The sequence below is a fragment of the Onychomys torridus genome, chromosome 2, assembly GCF_903995425.1.
Source record: "Onychomys torridus chromosome 2, mOncTor1.1, whole genome shotgun sequence".
In the NCBI taxonomy this organism is placed as follows: Eukaryota; Metazoa; Chordata; class Mammalia; order Rodentia; family Cricetidae; genus Onychomys; species Onychomys torridus.
The window spans coordinates 143,715,840-143,738,971 of NC_050444.1; the positions used below are offsets into that span (position 1 = coordinate 143,715,840).

A 23,132-nucleotide genomic window follows, 5' to 3' on the forward strand; every position below is an offset into this window, starting at 1 on the left:
TATGTACCCAGGCAGGCCTGGAACTTTATGGCTCACATTTATGATCCCCCTGGCTCAGCCTCCCTAGTGCATAGGTGTGCACCAGCACTCCTACCTCACTTTTTCCATTATCGTGATTCCCTAAACAAACAGTATGACAACTCTGCATCATTTACACTGTGGTCACTGTTGTTAAGTAATTCAAAGGTGATGTGGAGCACGCAGGTTATATAGAACACACATAGGTTAGAGCCAACTCTCGTACCATTTTACAAATGGGACTTGAGACAGACTTGGGGATCCATGAGGATCCTGGAGCCAGCCCCCTGCAGATACCCACCGCCAATTACATGCAAGAAGCTGGTAACTCTTGTTGTTCAAGTGGAATTAGAGGATCCTGTTTCTGATCAGAAAGAGATAGTAAGGGTAACAAACGGCAAACGAAGGCTCCCTGGGCCCCAGGTCCTGCCAAGCCCTCTGCTATTTCAGACTGTGACTTCTTGTCATATCAGTTCATCTGTGACGAGGGACCAGGCCAATGCTATCAGACAAGGCCATGCCCCAGGGGACATCATCTTTCCTCCCAGTCGGCAGCTCCTCTGGTTGTCAGGGAAGCTGTCGTCCCTTCTCTCACACAGCCCAGCTGGGCACAACCAGAGTCCTAGGGAGGAAAAGGGAGGTCTTCCCACTGCCCCTTCCCCACCCCACCTCAGGGAGCCTCAGTGATGCTGCCCAGACTTGACCCTGACTTCTGCTTTCTTACAGGGACCTCCTGGAAAGCAGGGGCTCTATGGACCTCCAGGCCCAAAGGTGAGCAGCCACCGGCTGGGTTTAAAAAACATGGTACTCGGGAGCTCCAAGCTGCAACTCTAGCCCCAGAGGAGGCCAGGGTGGCCAATAGGCAGGAAAGGGAGATGTGACCTCACCTGGGACTGTCCCATCTATGGCTTGAGAATGGAAATCTTTTTAATCCCCTAATTATTGCCCGCCCTGGCTCACTCCAGGGCCTCTGGGTTGGTCTGGGGGTAACAGGAGTGCCTGAATGGACACACCCTGTTCCAGTCTCACTGACACTGGACTCTGGTAAGTTGTGAAGAAGACTGGATACAGTGCTGTGGGACTCCAGGAAGCACTTCTAGCTCTAACTGAAAGTGAGGGAGAAAGGCTGCATGAAGGCCAGGAACATTCCAGCAGAGGAGAGGGGAGAGGTAATCATTGGGGTGCTGAGGCCGGGGAGGAGGCATTCCAGACAGCAGACTCAAGCAACATGGTAGAACCAGAGAGTGGCAGACAGCTGGAGCTGGCAAGGAGACAAGGCTGGGAAAGGTGTGAGGAGGATGTTATGGTCTTGCCTGGGCAAGGAAGGGGATCTCCCTATGCAGAGTACGTGGGAGCCATGAGCATTTCCCAGCAGAGAGTGACACAAGCATTGTCTCCCAGAAGCTCTGCTCTGGGAGGTGCTGAGGCAGTGGGACCACTATCATCATGTCCACAGCCCAGCCGGAGATGCTGGGCACCTGGGGAAGGGGTAGGTTGCTGACACATCGTGACACAGACTTGGAAACAGTTGGTAATGCTGCACTGTGACTTGCTGTCCTTGTAGGGTGACCCAGGACCTGCAGGACAGAAAGGACAAGCAGGGGAGAAGGGAAGATCTGGCATGCCAGGGGGGCCTGGCAAGAGCGGCTCCATGGGACCTGTTGGGCCACCAGGTCCTGCAGGAGAAAGGGGGCACCCTGGATCTCCAGGGCCTGCAGGCAACCCTGGATTGCCTGGTTTGCCAGGCTCTATGGTAAGGGGAGGCCAGCAACCATGGGCACTATCCCATAGTGCAGGTACATGTTCACTTTAGACCCTCCTGCTGACATTCTGTGGGAAAGAGCTTGACTACAGGGTAGCTCCTAGTTCTTCACGGGGAAGCGGGGAGCTACAGGTATCCCTCCCGCCCCAAACTGCATTTCAGTATGAAATGTATTGTACTATTTCATGGTGGGCAGCTCTTTGGATTAAGCCTCTGTGGGAAGCTCCCAGGACCTTTGCCCTCCGCTCTATCCTTTATTTCTGGAAATCAAATCTGTTCACTGGGAAAGTGCCAAGCTTGGACTTAGAACTGAGGCCAGGTTTCTTCCCTTTCCTCAGGGAGACATGGTGAATTATGATGACATCAAGAGGTTCATCAGACAAGAGATCATTAAAATGTTTGATGGTAATTGGCAGCCGGCTGGGTGGTAGTGGGTAATGTTTGCCCTTCCCAGCCATTTCTTCAGCCGGCCCTTTTGCTTAAAGCCTCAGCGTCCTCCCCTTCCCGCCCCCACACATTTACAGACAGCAGGTGACAGGCATATGTTCCCTATCCATCAGACCTTCCTTGTCACCTGCTCTGTTCAGGGATAAATCGGTTCTCTTCTGCCCTCCTGATCCCCCCATGGGAGCAAAGGAGGTTAAGAAAGCCAATTTCAAACAAGTCTGTGTGGAGGGAGCTCTGAGGAGAAGGGTGAGCAGACAGAAGAGGCTGCTGGGGTTGTTTTGAAGCCCCTTTTCCTGCCCGTGTGCTGTGGACTTGGGGGAACGTGGATGCTGGGCATTCTGCTTAGGAAAGAGACCTGTCTGGACCACATTCTGAAGCTGGTGCTGAACCAGGGGTGGGGGTTAGAGGCCCAAATCAGATCTGTGCTTCTGAAAGCTCTGTGGGAAGGCACATAGGGACCACAGCACAAGACCTCCCTCAGGAGAGCAGCCCATCTCCCCGTGGCGGCATGTCTGCAGTATCGGTAGCCACTCTGAGTGCCTGGTCTTTGCTTGCAGAGAGGATGGCTTACTACACCTCCAGGATGCAGTTCCCCATGGAGGTGGCGGCAGCCCCAGGCCGGCCAGGGCCTCCTGGGAAAGATGGTGCACCAGGCCGGCCAGGTGCTCCAGGGTCACCTGGGCTCCCTGGTCAGATAGGCCGGGAAGGACGCCAGGGTTTGCCAGGAATGAGAGGTAGCTCTACCTTCGGGTCTCTGGGGTGTCGGGCACTGCAGCTCTGTGTGGGCTGTTGTGAATATGGTGTGTGTGTGTGTGTGTGTGTGTGTGTGTGTGTGTGTGTGTGTGTATGTATAGCAATTCACATAGCTGTCATCTTTCTGTTTAGGGATAGGACTTAACTTCGTTTCTCTTGTCTCAGGGTTACCTGGCACCAAAGGTGAAAAGGGAGACATTGGTGTTGGCATTGCAGGGGAAAATGGTCTTCCTGGCCCCCCAGGTAGGAGAACCCAGCCTTTGAGACCATGAATCCAGAACAGCAGAGTCCCCCCCGCCTTCCCCCACAACTTCTTTACAACATAATCATTAGAACATCAAATAATGCCAGGCTAATTATCACTTGCAGAAATGCTCCTAGTTCAAGATACTGTGCTAGGAACTGAAGGGGAGGAGTGGGGAGAGGCAGAGTGTCTGCCTGTCCTAAGCTAGGCTTGCATGATACGGAGTGTGTGTTGGGGGATTGCATGCAGTAGGGACCAGAAATCCCAATCGAAGACCTGTTTGGCATTTTACTGGCCCTGTGGTGTTGATGAGGTGGCTTAATCACTTGGACTCATTCTCCAAGATGAATGATTAGAAAGTTTAAGAGTGGTTAAAACCTGATGAGCGAGCTCGGTGGCCCAGCTCCACTACTTACTCCATGGGTATTACCCACGTGGGACTTCTCTGAGCCTGTACCATTTCCCCAGGAAACTGTTTTGTGGGTGCAATGATGTACATATTAAAAGCTCATGGTAGACAGACACTCCCAATAAAACTAGCCAGAGGTGTGGCTCTCCTTGTAAAATCAATGTGAGGAGCAGGCAGGTCTCCCAAAAGTGTGCTTCAACCTGGCAAATCTGAAATGAAGGCGTGTTGCTTGTCACAGCTGTTGTCTCTTGTCATCCGGGTCTCCTGATTTCCCTTCTGTGGCTCTTCCCTCTGTAGGTCCCCAAGGACCTCCAGGTTATGGCAAAATAGGCGCAACAGGCCCCATGGGTCAACAAGGCATTCCAGGCATCCCTGGCCCCCCAGGTCCTATGGGGCAGCCAGGGAAGGCTGGCCACTGCAACCCCTCGGACTGCTTTGGGGCCATGCCAATGGAGCAACAGTACCCACCCATGAAAAATATGAAGGGGCCTTTTGGCTGAAATGGCTACCTGCGTGGAGATGAAGGACTCCATTAAGAATGAGTGGGCAAAGCTTACAGGGGCTCTGACTGGTTGTGAATGTTCATGCTGTTCTTCTGTTTGTTGTTGTTGCTGTTAATATTTTTTTTTTTAACAATAAAGAAACAAAACTATTTGTGACCCCACTTCCATGGGGTTCCCCTGGTGCTGCAGCCACATCTTCTCTGTCATTTGGTCCCAGGGTTATGAAAGGGTGTGTCTCTCGTGGTCTGTACCCAGCCTGTAGGTTTGTGTTGTGCTATGCACAGGCTGTCCACTTACCCTGCTCCCTCTCCAGGCACTGCCAGGGTACACTTTCCTTGTTAGGGAAGAGGTACTGCTCAGTCTCTGGAGTGAACCAACAGCAGGTTTGGAGATCCCCCCGAGACCTGCTCAGAAAGGCTGCTCCCTATTTTCTTTCTGAATGAACCTGGTATTTGGCACCCCATTCTCCTTTGTGTAACCTAAAGCTGAGCCAGCTTGTACCTGGGGAGCTGTCCCCCAGTGCTGAGGTGTGCTTATCCACCTGGACACCCCTCCATGCATGCAGACACTTCTCAATGCTCCAGTAATTTCATGACTAGAAAACCTGCACAGACTGGAGGAAAGATGGCCTCAGCCCCTGCCCAGGCAGCCAGGGGGTGCTTCTCTGGGAAATGAGATGGAACTTCCTGCCTGTGCCCATGCTGGCTCTGTCACCAGCTTCCCAGCTCCAGGCACTTTTTAGACTGCAAAGAGTGCCTTTTGTGATTCAAACATGCGTGATGTACATCTCAGGCTGGCCCTTCAGAAATAGCTGGGGTTAGATCATTGAGAAGGGGTCCCAGGCAAGCCATGATTAGATCTAAGCTTGTGGTCCACCAAGTCCACCAGGGGTTTTCTTTCTGCTGTGCCCTCCCTCCATACGTAAAAAGGGCAGGAAGAAAAGAAGACAATGAACTGAGTATTACAGGAGCGCTCTGTCTCGGGCGTCTTTCTTCTTCCGCTCCTCAGATGGCTGGTCCTGATGGGCCGGCTGCCCTGGGAAGAAGCGACAGGGCACGTCCAGGGGGACTTCCAAAGAAAGCCTATTTTACTGGCCCTGGCTTTCTGGAGGGTTTATTCAAGTTGGATAAACTTCAAAGGGATCACAGAGCAGGCTCAGAAATGTACTCAGAGTCTAGATGTTTATCCAAACTGCCAGAAGCCTTCAAGCTGGCCTTCACATCTCTCCAGAGCTGGCATTTCAGCACAGTTTTGAACATTCCCTTCTCTGGGTGGGCACCAGCCTATGGGTGGCTCTTCAGAACCTTTGCCCTATTTTTTTTTTCTGGCCTGAGACAGAGGTATGCCCATGGCCAGACAAAGCTAACAGGTAGGCTCCTGAGCCCTCCAAGTGCTTCCCATGCTGTTCTTAGATACAGAAGGAGAACTGGTTCTCTCTTCATCTCTCACCAGCAATTCTCAGTTAACTCTGGTTCTAACAGAAAACATTAAAAAGCAAATACATCATCACTGTATTGAAGTACACCCAGGTTTTGGACAGTGGATGAGGACAGATGTTAAAGCGCTCCCATTGGAAGGGCCAGTTTCCACTCTCAGCCCAGCCTTCGAAGCAGACTGGTGATGGCCCTGTGACCAGGAGCCTGTTGGCGCAAGTAGAAAGAAAGAAAGAAGCGAGGACCAGCTGTTGAGCCATGCAGGTTGGCTCTGAAGGCCGGGGGGTAACTGGTATGGGAGACAGCACACGCGTACCCTTTGAGGGTCATGGGGAATTGATCCTTAGAAACAGTGCTTCCTTCGTTTTTTCCTTCCTGAGTCAAATCCATGCCGCTCTTGAGGGATTCTGCGACAGGCTAGGTTTAAGCTTTCCTGATTTGAGTGCTTGTCTCCCTGGAGTTTGAAATTGCTGTATTTTCTTGGACCATGAAGAACCAGATGGGAAGCTGAATTTTATAGTCCCTACTTCTGTGGTCAGCAGAAAAAAAAATCTGTGCATCTTGCTCATCAGCTCAGGAGCCGGGGAAGCTGCTGGGAAAATGAGGAGGGGTACTTTCCACTCTCCTTCCGCAGCATCTCCACTTCTCAGTCTGTTCCAGACTTTCAAGGCAACACAGAGATCATTCAGATTGACAGAGTCTAACTTGAAGAGTCTGTTTCCTCTTCCTAGTTTGTGCCAGGAACTGTACTAGGCTCTGGGGATCCTGAAAAAACCAGACAGATACGGACTCAGCCCCTATGACAATGGAGACAGCAGTTCATTAAGCTGTTATAATGAAGTGGGATGGTGGGACAGGACCAGGTGGCTGGGGAGGGGCATCACTGCGGGACCTCACTGTCTAGACAGAAGTTGATCCCGGCACAGGGAACAGCATGTGCCAAGGTCCAGAGATGATTGAGCACAGCAGGCTGGGGGTGGGGGGGGCACCGGCAATGGTGCTGCAGTGCTGAGCCTGAGAACCGGCACACAGTGGGTAGCCGCTGGTGAGTTTTAAACAAAGGTTTGCCTAACGGGGAGTTTGCGGATTGTAGTGTGGAGAATGGACTGGAGAGCCCTTAATTTGAGAAGCCCAAGGCTATTGCATATTTATTGTGCAAAGAAAAAAATAATCCCGTGTTGGAAGCCTTGGGAGCTGAAATCTTCCCTTTTGTCATAATATTTTCCTTCCACCACACTTCAACACAATCCACTCACATTCTTGCTCCACATGAGGTCTGTTAAGCCCTTACAAGAACAGCTCTTTCCCCCTCCGTACTGTTCCCATGGTGCCAATGTAAGGGGCCAGAAGCCAGACACCTATATGTGTTATCATTTTACAATGGGTTCTATGGCAAGCTCCAGTCCACAAAATCCAAAAGGAATCCAAAGTTCAAACCTGGATCTAGTTGGAATCAAAGAGAATTCCATAATGAGGTGGGTGTTGGTGTTCTTTCCCAGAATGCCACACGGGAGCTTGGCATCCAGCCAGGTGGCATTGAGGAAGAAATGTCTTTCTCTAGGGGAGGAAGGATTTTCCAGTGTGGGCCCTTCCGTTATTAAGCCCTGCTTCACCTCTAGTGGTCAAGCACATGCCTTCCGGGACCACTGGAAAACCGGCTTCCCCAAGAAAGGCAGCAAGCCAAGCTTTCTCTCCCCTCCCGCCAGAGCTGGAACAGGAACAGGAACACCCCACCTGCCACTGTCTGCTTCAGGTGGTTAAGGGTTGGAAATGAGCTGCTTGCTTTTCAGTCTCTTTCATCTGCCTCTCCAAAATAAACACACCTGGGCCCCCGTTGGCTTCGGTTGGTGTCTGGCTGCTTGAGAGAATCCTTGGATGCTCCTTCTGACCCCCAAATAATGCAGACCTCCGGCTGTGAGGCCTCCTCAGCCTTTTACTGGAATAAAAGAATGAAAAGAATTTTCGTGAGGTGGGCGAGATGGCTCAGTGGTTGCTGGCAAATCTGATGATGGTTCCATCCCTGGGACCCACATGGTGGAAGGAGAGAACTGACTCCCTCAAGTTGTCCTAAGACCTCCACACACTAGATTGGGCATGCCGGCACAGACACAGACACAGACACACACACACACACACACACACACACACCCCACATGCAAAAATAAAAGGATTGCCATAGATAGTGAATCCTCAGCACCTAAGGAACTCAGACTAGAGTGTTTATGGAATCAGGGAAGGTGAGTCACATGACCTCACTTCGGAAGGCCAGGTGTCACAATATTCTTTCTGGGTTAATATTCTTGACCTTCAGCCCCATACCTCAGAACTGCTTCCTTTTTGAGATTTACAGTTCAGTCCCACCAACAGTCTTTGGAAGACACTGTCGGATGGACGAGAGGCTGCGTCTGCTAAAAGCATCTTCTTCACTGGGGCCTGCTGGGTGACTAAGAGCCGGATAAAAGCTGGATGTCCACTTTCTTTTTACGCGTCTCCTTTTGCTGCTTCACACTTTGGGTCTGGGGCCCGGATGGCTCAGTAAGGAAACACACCTGCCACCAAGCTTGATGACCTGAGTTTGACCTTCCCAGCCCCACGTGGTGGAAGGAAAGAACTGATTCCAAAAGGGTGTCCTCTGACCTCCACATACGCATGACAGCACTTGTGTGAGTGAGCTCATGCACACTACAAAAATAAATAAAATGTAATAAAACCATTGAGTCAGATCTCTGCTCATCTCTGCACGTAGGCTCGGTAATCATTTAAGGAATGTTCTGCAGAACTGGTGATCTTCCCCATTCAAGATCGAAGACAGCAAGATAAGAGTGACTGAGGTATCTTCAAGATTTGCAGAGATGCCATAATTATTGCTGCTGGTGACAGCAAAGAGTTAGGGGATTGGGAGAGGAGCCACACACTCCAAGAGGCAGCTTAAACCCATCAAATGAGGACATTTCAGCCAGCAATCTTCTGCTTGTAATGCTTCAAAATGAACCAGAAGAGTTCCTTGGAACTTTAAACTGGCCACAAAGCTAAAGGGTAAACCAACGACAGTCATTATTCGGATCAGCCCAAACTAACGGAAGCTAGGGGGTAAACCCACAGCCACAGATGCAGGAGCTGTCACCTGCCAGACACCCATCCTGAGCTTCAGGCAGCACAGAACTGTGAACAGTGGCTTTAACTGATTGCAAAGTTAAAGTAACTGCAATAGAAAGTGGCTGTTTCCCCTCGGTTGGCCAGAAGAGTCAGAACACATGCTTTGAATCTAAAGTTCATCTCATTTTGGGGCACTCACATTTGGACATTTAGACAAGGACTTGAAGTGACCGGTTCTCTCCATAGCTTGTCTGTTCTGTCCTGCCCCACCCTAAGCTTTTTTTTTTTTTTGGTTTTTTTTGAGACAGGGTTTCTCTGTGTAGCTTTGTGCCTTTCCTGGAACTCACTTGGTAGACCAGGCTGGCCTCAAACTCACAGAGATCTGCCTGGCTCTGCCTCCCAAGTGCTGGGATTAAAGGTGCGTGCCACCACTGCCCAGTTTGCTTATTTTTTATTTTGTTCCTATGGATGTTTTGCCTGCATGCCTGTGCACCACGTGGATGCAGTGCTTTCAGAGGCCAGAAGAGGGCACTGGATCCAGTCAAACTGCAGTCATAGACAGTTGGGAGCTACTGTGGATGTTGGGCACTGAGCCCAGCTCCTCTGGAAGAACAGCCAATGCTCTTCACCGCTGAGCCACCTCATGCCTTCCCCTTCATGCAGAGTGCACTGCCCTTCCCTTGTGTTCTGGTTTCATTAGAAGCTCCCTAACCTGGTCTCTGAGTCTTGGTCTGGAAAAGTGCTCTTGGGAAAATGTCCCTACCTTGAGGCTACCCCATACAAGGACTGGGGGTGGCTTTCCAGTTCTCCAGTAGACTGCCAACTGCTAGTTTTTTGGTTTTTGTTTTTAGACAGAGTCTCACTACGCAGTCCAGGATGGCCTCAAACTTGGGATCTTCCTGGAGCAGAGTGTTGCATACCTTCAGCACCTGGAAAGTGGAGGCAGGAAAATCAGGAATTCAAGGTCCGTCTTGATGACATAGAAAGCTCTAAGCCAGCATGGGATACATGAACCCTTAAATGGGGGGAGGGGGAACACCCAAATCATCCTTTTACCTCATTTTCCCAAGTGCTGGAGATGAGGCTATTTATTGTTTGTTTGTTTTTGAGACAGGGTTCCTTTGTGTAGCCTTGGCTGTCCTGGAAATAGCTCTGTAGACCAGGCTGGCCTCCAACTCAGAGTTCCACATGCCTCTGCCTACCAAGTGCTGAGATTAAAGGGGTGCACCACCACTGCCTGGCTGGCAGCGGCCCTTACAATGTCCTGTTCCAGACCACAAGAGCAGCGCCAGGAAATCTCTAATGATTTACCTAAAGCTGGAAGGGGCCAACTACTGATCTGACTCCACCTTGTCCTCCTGACTTATCCGGAGTCATGCTTTCTTCCTGTTACCCTGGATTCCAGGAATTACAGGTCTGATTGATAAACATTGTGTGCCCTGAGCAGCAGCAACTTTGATACTACCCCAGAGGCTCTGAACCCACCCTGAGGTAATGATTACCTAACCCCAGCTGGAGCAAGACCACTTGGCCATGCATCTCTTGCCCCCAGCTTTTGTCTGTTCCTTACATAAACTCAGAGCTCTTGTTAGCATCTCCAAGACAGTTCGGAGGATGCTGGTTCCTGTTCCCGGCCATGATGGCTGGGTGGAATCAACTTCTTTCCTGGGTTTATCACTTTTTTCTGTTTTGTCTTTTGAAGTAAGTGGCCAGGCATGGTTTATTGAGTCCACCACACCCAAGTCAGATTCCTGGACTAAAACTCAACATGACATATTAACAACAGCGCTGAGTTGTTAAAATATTCTGAATTGGGCCTGGATTCCTGGCTTCTCCATTAATTTTTTTCTAGATTTATTTATGTGTATGGCTGTTTTGCTTATATGCAAATGTACCACATGTGTGCATGGTACCCAGAAGACGGCAACTGATTCTCCAGGAACTGAAGTTATGGATGGTTGAGAGCCATCATGTGGGGTGCTGGCAACAAAATCAGGGTCTTCTGCAAGAGCAAATGCTGCTAACTATTGAGCCAACTCAGAGATATCCACCCCCATAAGATCTTGCTATGTAGCCCAAGTTCGCCTTGAACTAGTGATCCTCCAGCTTCAGCCTCCCATATACTGAGAGTACAGGCATGCAAGACCATGTTCCAGCTCACCATTTATCTTTTTTATATTAGGGAAGTCATTTAACTTCTCTAGTCCTCCATTACAAACAGGTAATGACATTTATCTCAAAAGACTGTTCTGGTAATTGAACAATATTGCAGAACTTAGTACAATGTCTCATAGTTAGTAAGCATTCAATGCATGTGGATGATAACAACAACCATTAATTCCTACTGGATGCATGCCAAGATCTGTTCTATATAGTAAGTGCAAACAGAAGGGCTAGAGAGATGGCTCAGCAGTTAAGAGAGTCTGCTGTTTTTCCAGAGGACCCAAATTCAGTTCCCAGCACCCAGCAATACAACTGCCAGGAACTGGCACCCTCTTCTGGCCCCCACAGGCACCTACAGTCACATGCACATACCCACACACAGATACACACAAATACACATAAATTAAATAAATTTTTTACAAGATAACAGGATAGTCCTGCAATATACATGTAAATCCTAAAAGGGGACAAGTTAATATAGCACGTTTTTTGACAAACTTAAGATACCGTGGTATGTCTGATGACTGGGATGTGCTTGGGAGACAAGGTATCTCAGATGTGGTATCAGGGCTGCTACCTATCCACAATGTAGTATTTCAGCTGGATGAGAATGACAACAAAGAAAACCATGGAAAGTTAAGGAAAGAGGACTCTAATAATGAAGGGGGAAATCCACAGATCTGGAGATGGGATGAGCTGTTTGTTCTGGGGTGGTGGCCAGGCCAGCATGGCCAGAGTGAACTGATGAGGGCAGCAATGGCATCAGTGGGGCTGGTGTCACAGGCTGGATCTAGGCCCTGTAGGGCCGTCACATAAGGGTGAGTTTAGATTTTATTTTATTTATTTATTTTGGTTTTTCGAGACAGGGTTTCTCTGTGTAGCTTTGCGCCTTTCCTGGAACTCGCTTTGGAGACCAGGCTGGCCTCAAACTCACAAAGACCCGCCTGGCTCTGCCTCCTGAGTGCTGCTGGGATTAAAGGCATGCGCCACCCCCACCTGGCCGAGTTTAGATTTTATTGTAAGAGTGTCTGGAAACCTCAGAGGAGTTTAGAGAATGGCGATATTGAATTCACTTTTTCTGTTTTGTTTTGTTCTTTGAGACAGGGTTTCTCAGTGTAGCCCTAGCTGTCCTGGAACTCCCTCTGTAGATTATGCTGGCCTTGAACTCAAGAGTTTCTCAGCTTCTGCCTTCTGAGTGCTGGCACTAAAGGTGTGCATCACCACCACCCAGCCCAATTTAATCTTAAGGTGCCTCATCTGGCTTCTCAGTGGAGAAGGGAGTGTTGGAGACAAATAAAAAGACATTGTGGGGAGTTGGGGATGTAGCTCAGTGGTAGAGGCTTGCCTAGCAAGCACAAGGCCCTGGGTTCAGTCCTCAGCTCTGGAAAAAAAAAGTAATGTTAAAAGACATTGTGAGTAAGCCAGACTGCAGAGGGGTCTTGGATCAGTGATAGTTGGAACATGTAAAAAAACAGATGTGATATATTTTTGAACAAAAAAACAAATGGAGGTGGGGGAATGTGTGGAAAAGACACATAAGAACGATCTTAGGTTTTTGGCCTGAGCAATTGTGCAGATTTTCTGAGATGGAATGGATGCGTTTTGTGGAAATGATCCAAGAATTCTTATACAGGGCTAGATTGTGACACAGCAGCCATACTAGGTGCAAAGGGAGACTGGGAGATGTGGCTAATGAGTTGGGGACCATGAGGGACCAGATATGAAAGGGCCATTGGTCCTTATGGATGAGTGCTGTGGCCCTAAGCCTGAGCATGAGCGGCCATAACAAATTCACTTTCAAGTTAACATTGCTTTAACTGACATGTGAGAAAATTGAGACTGAGAAATAAAATAACTTGTTCAAGACCATACAGCTAGAAACTGATTTTTTTTTTTTTTTAAGAAAACAACATCTGCTCAACTAAAGTATGTTGAAGGGGGAAACTGAGCATAGAGAGGGGACACAGCCTGGGTACAGGTCAGATTAAGAGCCCCAGAATGAGAGGATTTGTCTTCCTTTGCAGATACTGATGAGAATATGAACCGCAGGTGGTCCTTCGGTCAGTACTATGATCAGCACTGGAGGTTTAGAAAATGCCTGGCTAGATGGTAAGATGGCCTAGGTGGATAACAGCTCATAACTCTTTTTCATTTTTGTATTTAAAAGTATAGTGTTGCTTCTTCCTGTTCTCATATGGTCTTCATTTATCATGGTCTGTTATTCCTTGTTCTCCCTTTCTGTTCTTGATCCAGCTGGGATCTCCTGCTCCCCTAAGCTCTCTTTCCCTCAAACCTTGCCCATCATTACTCCCACTGTCCAGGTTGTTCATGTAGATCTCATCCATTTCTCTGTCATTGGGTGATCCCTAGGTCTTTCCTAGGGTCCCGTTTTCTAGGTAGCCTCCCTGGAGTTGTGTAGCAGTCTAGTCATCTTTGTTTTACATCTAGTATCCTCCTATGAGTGAGTACATACCATGTTTGTCCTTCTGAGTCTGGGTTACCTCACTCAGGATGATTTTTTTCTAGATCCATCCATTTGCCTGCAAACCTCATGATGTCACTGTTTTTCTCTGCTGAGTAGTACTCCATTGTGTATATGTACCATATTTTCTTTATCCATTCTTCAGTTGACGGGCATCTAGGTTGTTTCCAGGTTCTGGCTATTACAAACAATGCTGATATGAACATAGCTGAGCAAATGCCTGCCTGGAAGGAGGGGACTGAACCTGCCTGTACTGGATCCACCAGGTTGAATTGAATCCCCAGTGGAGTCTTGGCCCTGGAGGAGATGGGAATGGAGGGGAGGGGCTGGGGGGAAGATGGGGGAAAGAGCGGGAGGGGAGGAGGACAGGGGAACCCATGGCTGATGTGTAAAATTAAAACACAAATATAATAAATAAAAAGGGAGAAAAACATTAGAATGCAAGGGGGGAAAAGTATAGTGTTGGCACTGTAGATACTGGAGCTACAATGACAAGCAAACCAGACACAATTCTTTTCCACGTGAGAGTTTTTGTTGAGTTTTGAAACAGGGCCTCATCCACTATGTAGCCTTGGCTGGCCTAAACTCTCCATGTAGATACACTTGCTTCTGCCTGCTGAGTGCTGAGATTAAAAGTATGTGCCTCCATGCCTGGCCACAGGGGAATTTAACCAAATAAACAAGCGTAGAACCCAAACCCCAAGAGACAAGTACATGGTGGTCACTTAGTAGCTGAGATTTGATCTATGAAGGGGACAAGACCTCCTTGCTGAAACCTAGCTATCCATTGACAGTAATCCTAGGCCATATTTTGTTGTGAACTCATTGTGAATTTAGGCATGTAAGTCACTGCCTTTCTGGACCTGTTTCCCCATTAATGAAGAAAGAAGTTCCAAATCATCCTAATTTTTCTTATACTCTGGCAGCTTGACCTTTCTCCACGGTACAAAGACCTGTTTAGCATTCAAGTACTGAACAGTACCTGCATTCTAGGAGGAGGTTAGTTCCCAGTAGCCATGGCAACCACTTGGGCATAAAATTAAAGTGATCCCAGACAGTGACGTAATTAACATGCGTTCCATATGCCAGGTTATAATATGGCCACTGCAGAGACAACCGACCCAGTCTCCCCATTAGAAAAACCTAATGTAACCAGCCCTGAAGGCTGCACACACACACACACACACACACACACACACAAACTCGCCCCTACCGCCACCAACACTTCCGGACACTCAAACCATTCCCTCCGCTCTCGCTGTCCCCTAGGTACCCGCCCTCTACCCCGACTGTCACTTCCGTTTGTGGGCAGTAAGATTGACAGGCTGTCCGCCGTAAGATTGACAGTCTGTCTATCCAATCAGACGTGTCTCGCCTCCCAGCGTGAACGAGGAGAGGCTTAGGGACAGGAAGCCCCGCCTTCCACAGCTGTATGACGTCATAATCGCCATGGCCAGCTATCCCTACGGGCAGGTGAGTTGTAGCGGACCCTGCATCAATGTCTGGGCTCTGTCTAGAGGCCTACGCCCGTTCTTCATCCTCGGCTCTTTCTCTCTACTTTATCCGCGCCCTTTCTATGCAGAGGTTTACCTTAGCAAGGTCTTGGGTGAGCGAGAAACAAAGAAGTCCAGTCTGTCGCGCTCGTCTTACGTCACCGAGGACCACTCGAGAGGTTGTGTCGCGTCCCCTCTGACGTCGCGCACACCAGGCTTTAGGGGCTTTGGACTGCATAGATCCGGGCTGCGCCAGACCAGGGCACATACCTCCCGTCTCCGGTGGGGCGGGGTCCTCCGTGCTGACAAGGCGTTTAGAGCTGTGGATTTCTCGGTATCATTCAGGGCGTGGTATAAAAACAGGTTTCCCGACTCACCCAGCACGTACTGAGACAGAATAATCAGGACAATCAGTGGTAGTAGGTGCCAGAAGTGAGATGCTTACACCATTCACGGTAGTCCAGCGTCATTTCACACGTAGGAAAAGTGAAACCCAAAGTTAGACACGGAGTTTATCTGGTCACCAGGTAGTTAAGCCTCAGGGCCTAGGTCAGAACCTGGATTGTCAGCAAATGCGTCTTCCTCACTTGCTAGCCTGCCTCCAAACTGCCAGGAACATAACAGTGTGATTTTTGTGGCCGGAATTCTTTGGTAAATGACAGAGTGGTGAGGTGATTGAATGCAGTGTTGAGGCAGAAGTAGAGTCATGTCTTGGCCACATTATTATTATTATTATTATTTATTAATTTTTTTTGAGCTGAGGATAGAACCCAGGGCCTTGCACTTGCTAGTCAAGTACTCTACCACTGAGCTAAATCCCCAACCCGACATTAATTTTTGAGTCGTTTTTCTGAGCCTATTTCCTTTTATAAAATAGGTCTAGAGGCTGGAGAGATGGCTCAAAGGTTAAGAGCACCGACTGCTCTTCCAGAGGTCATGAGTTCAATTCCCAGCACCCACATGGTGGCTCACAACCATCTGCAATGAGATCTGGCACCCTCTTCTGTATACATAATAAATAAACAAATCTTTAAAAAAAATAGGTCTAGTAGTAGACTCCACCCCTCACAGTTATTAGGAAGAACAATGTGATTCTTGTAGAGCATGTGCTTACAGTAAAGTGCAATATTACTTTGTAGGATTTTTCAAAGCACAGAGTAATTTGAGAGATTAATCTCATGTAAGAAAAGTGGAAAACAAAATCAAAGGGATATTAGCAAGCCTTGATTGGTCATATTCACAGGCCAAAAGATGTGTAGCCTTGTACAATTAATACAGAATTTGTTACATTTATGTGAGAGAGGAAGAGAAGAGACTAAACATGCACCTCACAGGAATGGCTTTTTCTCCTGTCTTGTAGGTCTTTGAGATCAAATTCCCTGGACCTGACATCGAACACCATTAGCCACTGAGTCATCTTGAGGCCCTTACACAGCCATGGAGCTCCATTATGCTCATATGAGGACCCTGTAGGCATGCAGCAGGGCTGACTGTTTTGATTTATAGCTGAGGAACAAACCCAGAGAGGCCTATAGGTCACACGTAGCAAGTGAGGGTGAGGCCAGGATTAGAGCTTTGAACTCCGTTCATTGCATTCTTAGCAGAAGTGAGTAAAGAGGCTAGTGGGGGCTGAGATTAGAAGTGTAACAGCAGTGTTCCAACTCCATCCCACTTGTTGGGTTTTGTGAGATGTTAATGGGTGCTGTCAGCAGAGGAGGATTCTGTGGGTAAGCGAGTCTGGGAAATACTGTGTTAAATACAGTCTGGTAATGTTCACTAAATCTGCCAGAAAGTCATAAAATAAGTCGTATTTCTTAAAATAACTTAACTATGAAACACCCCCTCCCCCCTTTTTATTTTTATTTATTTATTTATTTTAGTGGCTGGTTTGTATCAGAATTACCTGAGGGCTCACCTAAATAACAGACTTGGGTCCCACCTAAGACTTGCCCTGAGCTCAGGATGACACAGATTGCATCCAAAATCATGAGGGGTGAGAATCTGGAAGCCAAAGGTTGGCACTGAGTAGCTGCCTCAGTGCTCTCCACTGTATTTTTTGAGACAGTTCTCTCATTGACCCGGGAATTCACTGAGCTGGGTTTTCTGGCCAGTGAGCTCCAGGGATCCTCATTGTTCTGCCTCCCCAGGCGTGCTTTGATGCTGGGGATCCATGCAAGTAGGTCTTCATGCTTGCATGGTAAACACTATACTCATGGAGCCATCCTCCAAGCCCCAGTAATCTACATCTTAATAAGCTCTGGCTAGATTTGTATACACTCTAGAAGCAGTGGTGACAGACAGAACTGGGCTAGAATCCCCAACACTGCCCATTTAAGGCTTCTGTGCTCTTGGATAGACCATTTAAAGGCTCTGGGACTTAATTTCCTCCTCTTAGAAAGGGAGAAATAGCACCAGTGCAGAGCATGCAGGGAGGATGGGCTGCAGCACAGCTTGGGGGAGCTGTGCACATCACTGGTGCACAGGACATGGCATGTGGGTGGCAGCACTGGCTGGCACTGCCGCGATGGTTGCTTTGCCATGCTGCCTGGGCTTATGCTCAGGGCAAAAAAAAAAAAAAAAAAAAAAAAAAAAAAGAACACTAGGGGAAATGTCTGGAATAGAAGAAGAAACGGTGCTTTTATCCCCACCTTACGGCTGTCCGCCTCCTCATCCCAGGTGTTCTAAGAAAGGGAAGCTGGTTGTTTGAAGTCATGCAAAGGCTCAGGCAAGGCTTCCTCCCTCCCACCCACTGCAGAGTTCTGGAGGGTTACAGCCAGTGGTGGGAGTCAGGGTTCCTGTAATCTTCCGCTGTCTCTGGCCCAGGGCAGGCAAGCGGTGCCTGGGCTTTGGAGTAGAAGAAGTCAAGCGCCCTTTGGTTCCGTGGGGGAACCTGCTTGAGGATCTCAGTGCTTAAGAGCTTGTTCTCTGAGCCCAGAGAAATTGGTTTTCACATCCCTGCTCTGCTACTTGCTTACAGGAATTTGTTGTAAAGACCCAAAGCTCAGTTTCCCAGTCTTTAGAATGGGATCATAGCAGTCCCTACGCCAGACTTACTGCAAAGATGAATGAGATAATTAGTGTCAAGTGTGGTATGGATGTAGTAAGTACTGCAAGTGGAAGAGGAATGCACATATGTAGATTGTGGTAAGTGGGAGTGGGATATAAGGTATTAGGGTAGTGCAGAGGGGCCAGTCCAGTAGGGTGTAGCAGGAAGAATCACCAGGAGGTGTAAACTTGGAGAAGAAAAAAATTATATTCCAGCTAAGGAAATAACTTCACGAAGACCAGGAGGCAAGTAAGAAAGTCCATCCATGGTTCCTTTTTCTTGTGCCTGGTTTTTGTGTCAGATTTACCTGAGAGCTCACTTAAAGATCAAGAAAGTCCAATATTTGGGGGCAATTTTAAGATTAGCCTGGTTTTAATGGTGAGGGACCAGGAGTCAAGAAAAGAAGATCAGAAATGTAAGCAGGGGCCAGATTCCAGAGGGTCTTGTATGTCATTTTGAGGGGTCCGATTTCCTCCTAAGGGTACAGAGGGAGAGGAGGTGGTGAGGGGTTTGTTGCATGTGTCCTGCAGAACTGTAACTCCGGCCTTGAGAGAAGACATTGAAGCTGGAGAGGTAGAGACAAGGTGGCTAGTTTCAAAGCTGTTAAATACTCCCGGCAAAGGCTGGGGTGACAGGCTGTTGGGGGAAAGAGTTGAGGGAACCTGGTGTTCAATTGAGGTGACAAAGGAAGTCCTCGGGAGGGCACTAAGGCTGTGATCGGATGACTGGGTGGCAGAAGGCACTAGGAGGCGGGAACAAAGAGCTGCATGAGATGGGAGGGAAGGTCAGGAGGCTGCAGGGTATGTATGTGGTCTGCAGCTCAGGGGAGGCAGAGCTGGAAAGAAGGATTTTGGAGTGTCAGCACAGAGGTGGTAATTAAAGTCTTGGGACAGTTCTTGGCTCATTGTTCGACGTTTGCATGTTTCTGCCCTTTAAATATTTTAGAAGGCTCTGTGGGTGATTGTCCAGACCATTCCTTCTGTCCTCCTGTGGCTCTTTAACACCACCACCCCACCCCACCCCCACCGCTTAGGCCCTTGCCTCTTCATCAGGCACTTGAAAGGCAGCTCTGTACAGCTTGTCTTTGCAGTGCGGTCCCCTCCCTCCTCCTCATGAGTCAGTTGGACCCTCTTTGATACCTCCGAGCTTCCCTTGGGCTTGGTGGTAGAAGGATGAGCCCTTGGAGCTAGGAGAGAATGCAGAGATTTCTGAATTGGATTTCTGTCACCTGCAGGAGGGCAAATAGGGACTGTGAAGTTGAACTGAACAAATTGGGATCTGGATGCTACAGTGAAAAAAAGGGTGTAATTTTCTGAGACTCTGCTCTGGATGTCGGAGATGAGCTCCAATCTTTCTGTCTACCTGTGTCCACCGTGGAAAGCCATCATAATTGACAGGTGTTTAGCACAGCTCCTGGCACAGGCTATGCTAGGCACTCCTATGTGCAGGTACTATTTTGAATCAGTTTCCCATTTTAGCTGCACAAACTAAAGTATATTAAACTCTGGGCATCTTCATTTTCTCATCTCTAAATGGGGGGGTGAGCATTTAACTTTTGGGATCAAGGAAGCTGTGAAAGCTGAGTGAACCTAAAATGTCTCACAGAGCCTCTTAGTTATGTTCCTGAACCCTGAAAAGTATCAAATATATCTGCTAAGACCTAGAGGTGGTTCTTCTGTGATGCTTTAGAAACCATGGTTATTGAACTCCTGTCTTTTGCCCTCCACCCCAGTCTGAAATGCTGTTAGAAAATGTCTGCAAAGGTTTGGCAGCAGAACACTGAGTCAAAGATCTGGCTCTCATTTCTGGTTCAGACCTTAACTTGAGACTCCATGACCCTGGGACTGGCCCAGTGCCTTCCACATGCTTCCTCCCCAGCCTGTTCCTCCTCAGTTGATGGCTGTGCCTTCTTCATTATGTGCAAGCTAGACCCCTGAGTCATTCTGAACACTTCGCTTTCTTACTCCTCCTCCATCTCTTGCCTAATCCAATTAGTTACCAAGCCATGTCTAGTTTCTCTGAAATAGCTTCAGAATTCACCCCGTTCTTCCTTCTCATCCCTGTGCCTGCTGTCTGGTCCATGCCCTGCCTGCTCAACACCTGGACTGCCCCGCGCCCCTCTCCCCCCAGCTCATCTCCAAACCCACACTGGCTAATTCTTCAAAACAAGGCTCAGAGCACATTCCTCCTCCATTAGAAACCCTTCTGTGGTACTCTGTTTTCTCCAGCATAAAGTCCTAACTCTGCAAAGCGGTGCATATTTATGGAGGCTTATAGGTACCGGCTCTGTGCTGGGTCTGGGGATGATGGTGGTAGTGTTGATGATAAAGAAAGAAGCTCTGCCGGGCGGTGGTGCCGCAAGCCTTTAATCCCAGCACTCGGGAGGCAGAGCCAGGCGGATCTTTGTGAGTTCAAGGCCAGCCTGGGCTACCAAGTGAGTTCCAGGAAAGGCGCAAAGCTACACAGAGAAACCTTGTCTCGAAAAAACAAAACAAAACAAAACAAAAAAAGAAAAGAAAAGAAAGAAGCTCTCCGTCTGTCCCTAGAGAACTTACTGTTTCGTGAGGGAAACACTGGACAGGCATGCATAACTCACCCACCAACTGAAGAACAGTAAGAGAGGTGCTTGGTTGAGGAAGGTGTGGGGCCTTCCTCTCTGGGTTCACAGCATGCCCTCGCCATTCCCTGACCACACCATGCTCACTCATAAGTCCATCTTGTGTCTACAGTGTCCCCTCTGACTTCTTTGGTGGGGGAATACTTCTGCATCTTTCAAAGACCAGCATGGCACTACTAGCTTTAGTTAAAGCAACTTTTTGGGGAGAGGGATAAATACATTAAAAAAAAAAATACATATGTTTGTTTGGTCTGTGTTAGCCAAACCCATGTAGGGATGGGAAATGGAACACTCTGAGCCTCCAGAGCCCCTGACTCATAGTGAACAGAGGTGGACAAGACAGGAGTGTTACTAAAGTCTTGGTCTTCAGGAGACCTAACTTCTGGACCTGACTGAACTCAAGTTTCCTCCTCTGTAGAGGGACACGTCACTAATAGTTACTGTATATCAAGTTCTTGTTCCATCAGGCTTTGTGTGACAAGCCTGATGTCATTCATATAGCAGGCAGTGTGAGGCAGGATCCCGAGGCTTAGTGAGGGTGAGTCATTAATTCAGTTAGTGTGGTGATACATTTTTGAAAATACCTCTTTCATTTGAAGAGACTAAACTTTTCCCAGACCTAGCAGCGAAGTTAATATGCCTTGAGACCAGTGAAGACTACTCGATCTGCTGTCCTACCGTGTACTCTGTCTATGCAAGCTTAACCTGCCTTTAAGAGAGCAATGCAACCAACCTTACTTGCCTTGGATTCCCTATGCAGTCAGCTTTTACAACCCATGGTAAACGCAGAGCTGTTTTACTCTTAAGTTATATACTTTTCCATGCCCTGACTCAGAATATGTGTATGTGTGTGTTTGTGTGTGTGTGTGTGTGTGTGTGTGTGTGTGTGTGTGTGTGTGTGTGTGTGTGTGTGTGTGTTTTACTGAAAGCAGCCAACACCTGTGTGAGGTTTTGAATGCTGTTCTGGGTCAGTGAAGTAACTTCTTCTGCTAAAGATCTCTGTAGGAAATTGTCCCTTAAGAGCCATGTGGTGGCACACGACTTTAATCCCAAGCTGTTGAGACGAAGAGGCCGGTGAATCCCTGAGTTTGGGGCCAGCCTGGTCTACAGAATGAGTTCCAGGATAGCCAAGGCTACACAGAGAAACTGTGTCTTGAACCCCTCCTCCCCCTCAAAAAAGAAAGCAAGTGTCGTTCATGCCTGTCCTGTGCCATTTTTCCATGCTGTTTGAAAAACAGAGCAAAGACCTTGGTTAGAGTCCAACAGCAGACACGGGGAAGCAGAGAAATCACATGTGGGCCAGCTCCTGTCAAATGACTCCAATAGGAGCGGCTTGGCTTTCATTCCTGATTGTGTGTTCTGTTATTATTGTTGTTGTGTTGTGTTTGTTTGTTTTGAGACAAGGCTTTTCTATATAGCCCTGGCTGTCCTGGAATACTCTCTGTAGACCTGGCTGGCTTCGAACTTATAGAGATCCCATCTGCCTCTGGCTCCTGGTTGCTGGGATTAAAGGTGTGTGTGTGCCACATACTGTGCTCTTTATTATGTTATTGATAAAATTTTGGTGAGGAATGATTGATTGATCTGAACTCACATGAGCATCTAAAGAGCCCTAGGAGAAAGGGATTTTTAATTTAGGACATCTTGGTCACCAGAAAGGACACAGAGCAACAAGAATCTCCGCCAAAGCTCCTTCCCTGTCCGCCTGCAGGGTGGAGAGGTCCCGGAAAGAGGGATATCAGGACATCTCAGATTGGCTCTTGGTAAGCAGCTCCCAGGAGCAGGGGACACATACACACTCAGGCTTACACTTCTCTTCTTTTCTCTCTATCAGGCTCATTTGCCTCTACTTCTCAATGTGTCTCAAGCAGCAGGCAGGCTTTCCCAAAAGCTGTTGCCTCTAACGTCTCATCTTGGCTCTCAAATTGCCCTTACTATGGGGAACTCCCTGTCTCCTGAAGCACACTTGTGCAGAGCATTGAAAGCTTTGGGATTGGAGCTAAAGTGTCATTAAGACAAAGATATTGTCTCTGGTATCCTAACCATAGGACACTTGATTCAGGAAAAGAACTGCTGACCTGCTGCATGGCTCTATACAGCCAGTTCAACTAAAACATTTAGTCCTTTAACCAGGTTAGTTGAGCCTACAGCCTTTCCAAAAGGAAAATGGATCTCCCGGGAATGTCTCCTACTGAATCTCATGCACCTCCTCTGCCTAGTCCTCTGCCAACGGGTAATATAATAAATTATCCACACCAGATCTTGGCAGTGCTGCTGCATGCCTTTAATCCCAGTACTCAGGAGGCAGAGACAGATGGATCTCTGAGTTCAAGGCCAGCCTGGTCTACAGAGTGAGATCTAGGACAGCCCCAGGATTACACAGGGAAAACTTATCTCAATCAATCAATCAATAAATAAAAAAATTTAATTATTCACCTCCATAAATTGGCCTTAAAGAAGCAGGAGAATCAGTGGCTGCATTTCCAGTCATTAGAGAAGTAGAACCAGACCCTGCCCGAGAAGGGCTCCACTCGCCATATACTAAGATCTCACAAAGTATGTCACAAAGAATGAGGTTCAAACCATTTTACTAGAGGAATAATAATGTTATTGCAAATGCATATGAAATGATACCTTTTGAATGACAAACCCTCATAAAATCAATA

At 48.1% G+C, this 23,132-nt stretch overlaps 2 protein-coding genes and 1 long non-coding RNA gene across 8 annotated transcripts in view; 2 read left to right on the forward strand and 1 right to left on the reverse strand.

The window, feature by feature from the left end:
* Positions 1 to 4,324, forward strand: part of Col16a1 (collagen type XVI alpha 1 chain) — a 55,801-nt gene extending 51,477 nt beyond the window's left edge. For all 5 annotated transcript variants that reach the window (XM_036177367.1, XM_036177366.1, XM_036177364.1 and 2 more), the window contains 6 exons: positions 745 to 789; positions 1,583 to 1,771; positions 2,119 to 2,185; positions 2,785 to 2,961; positions 3,146 to 3,223; positions 3,931 to 4,324. In XM_036177367.1, the coding sequence (XP_036033260.1) occupies positions 745 to 789; positions 1,583 to 1,771; positions 2,119 to 2,185; positions 2,785 to 2,961; positions 3,146 to 3,223; positions 3,931 to 4,133 (759 nt within the window). In that variant the 3' untranslated portion in view covers positions 4,134 to 4,324. The remainder of the gene's footprint in view (positions 1 to 744; positions 790 to 1,582; positions 1,772 to 2,118; positions 2,186 to 2,784; positions 2,962 to 3,145; positions 3,224 to 3,930) is intronic.
* On the reverse strand, positions 1 to 15,149 carry LOC118577248. 2 transcript variants are annotated; one of them, XR_004944183.1, is made up of 3 exons: positions 14,901 to 15,149; positions 7,393 to 7,505; positions 1 to 6,334 (listed from the first exon to the last, which is right to left on the reverse strand). It is a non-coding gene; the product is annotated as an uncharacterized LOC118577248 (long non-coding RNA). The 2 variants fall into 2 exon arrangements; XR_004944184.1 differs by lacking the exon at positions 14,901 to 15,149 and adding an exon at positions 9,429 to 9,496.
* Pef1 (penta-EF-hand domain containing 1) overlaps positions 14,732 to 23,132 on the forward strand; it is an 18,992-nt gene continuing 10,591 nt past the window's right edge. The window contains exon 1 of the mRNA XM_036177369.1: positions 14,732 to 14,783. Within this exon, the coding sequence (XP_036033262.1) occupies positions 14,760 to 14,783 (24 nt within the window). The 5' untranslated portion in view covers positions 14,732 to 14,759. The remainder of the gene's footprint in view (positions 14,784 to 23,132) is intronic.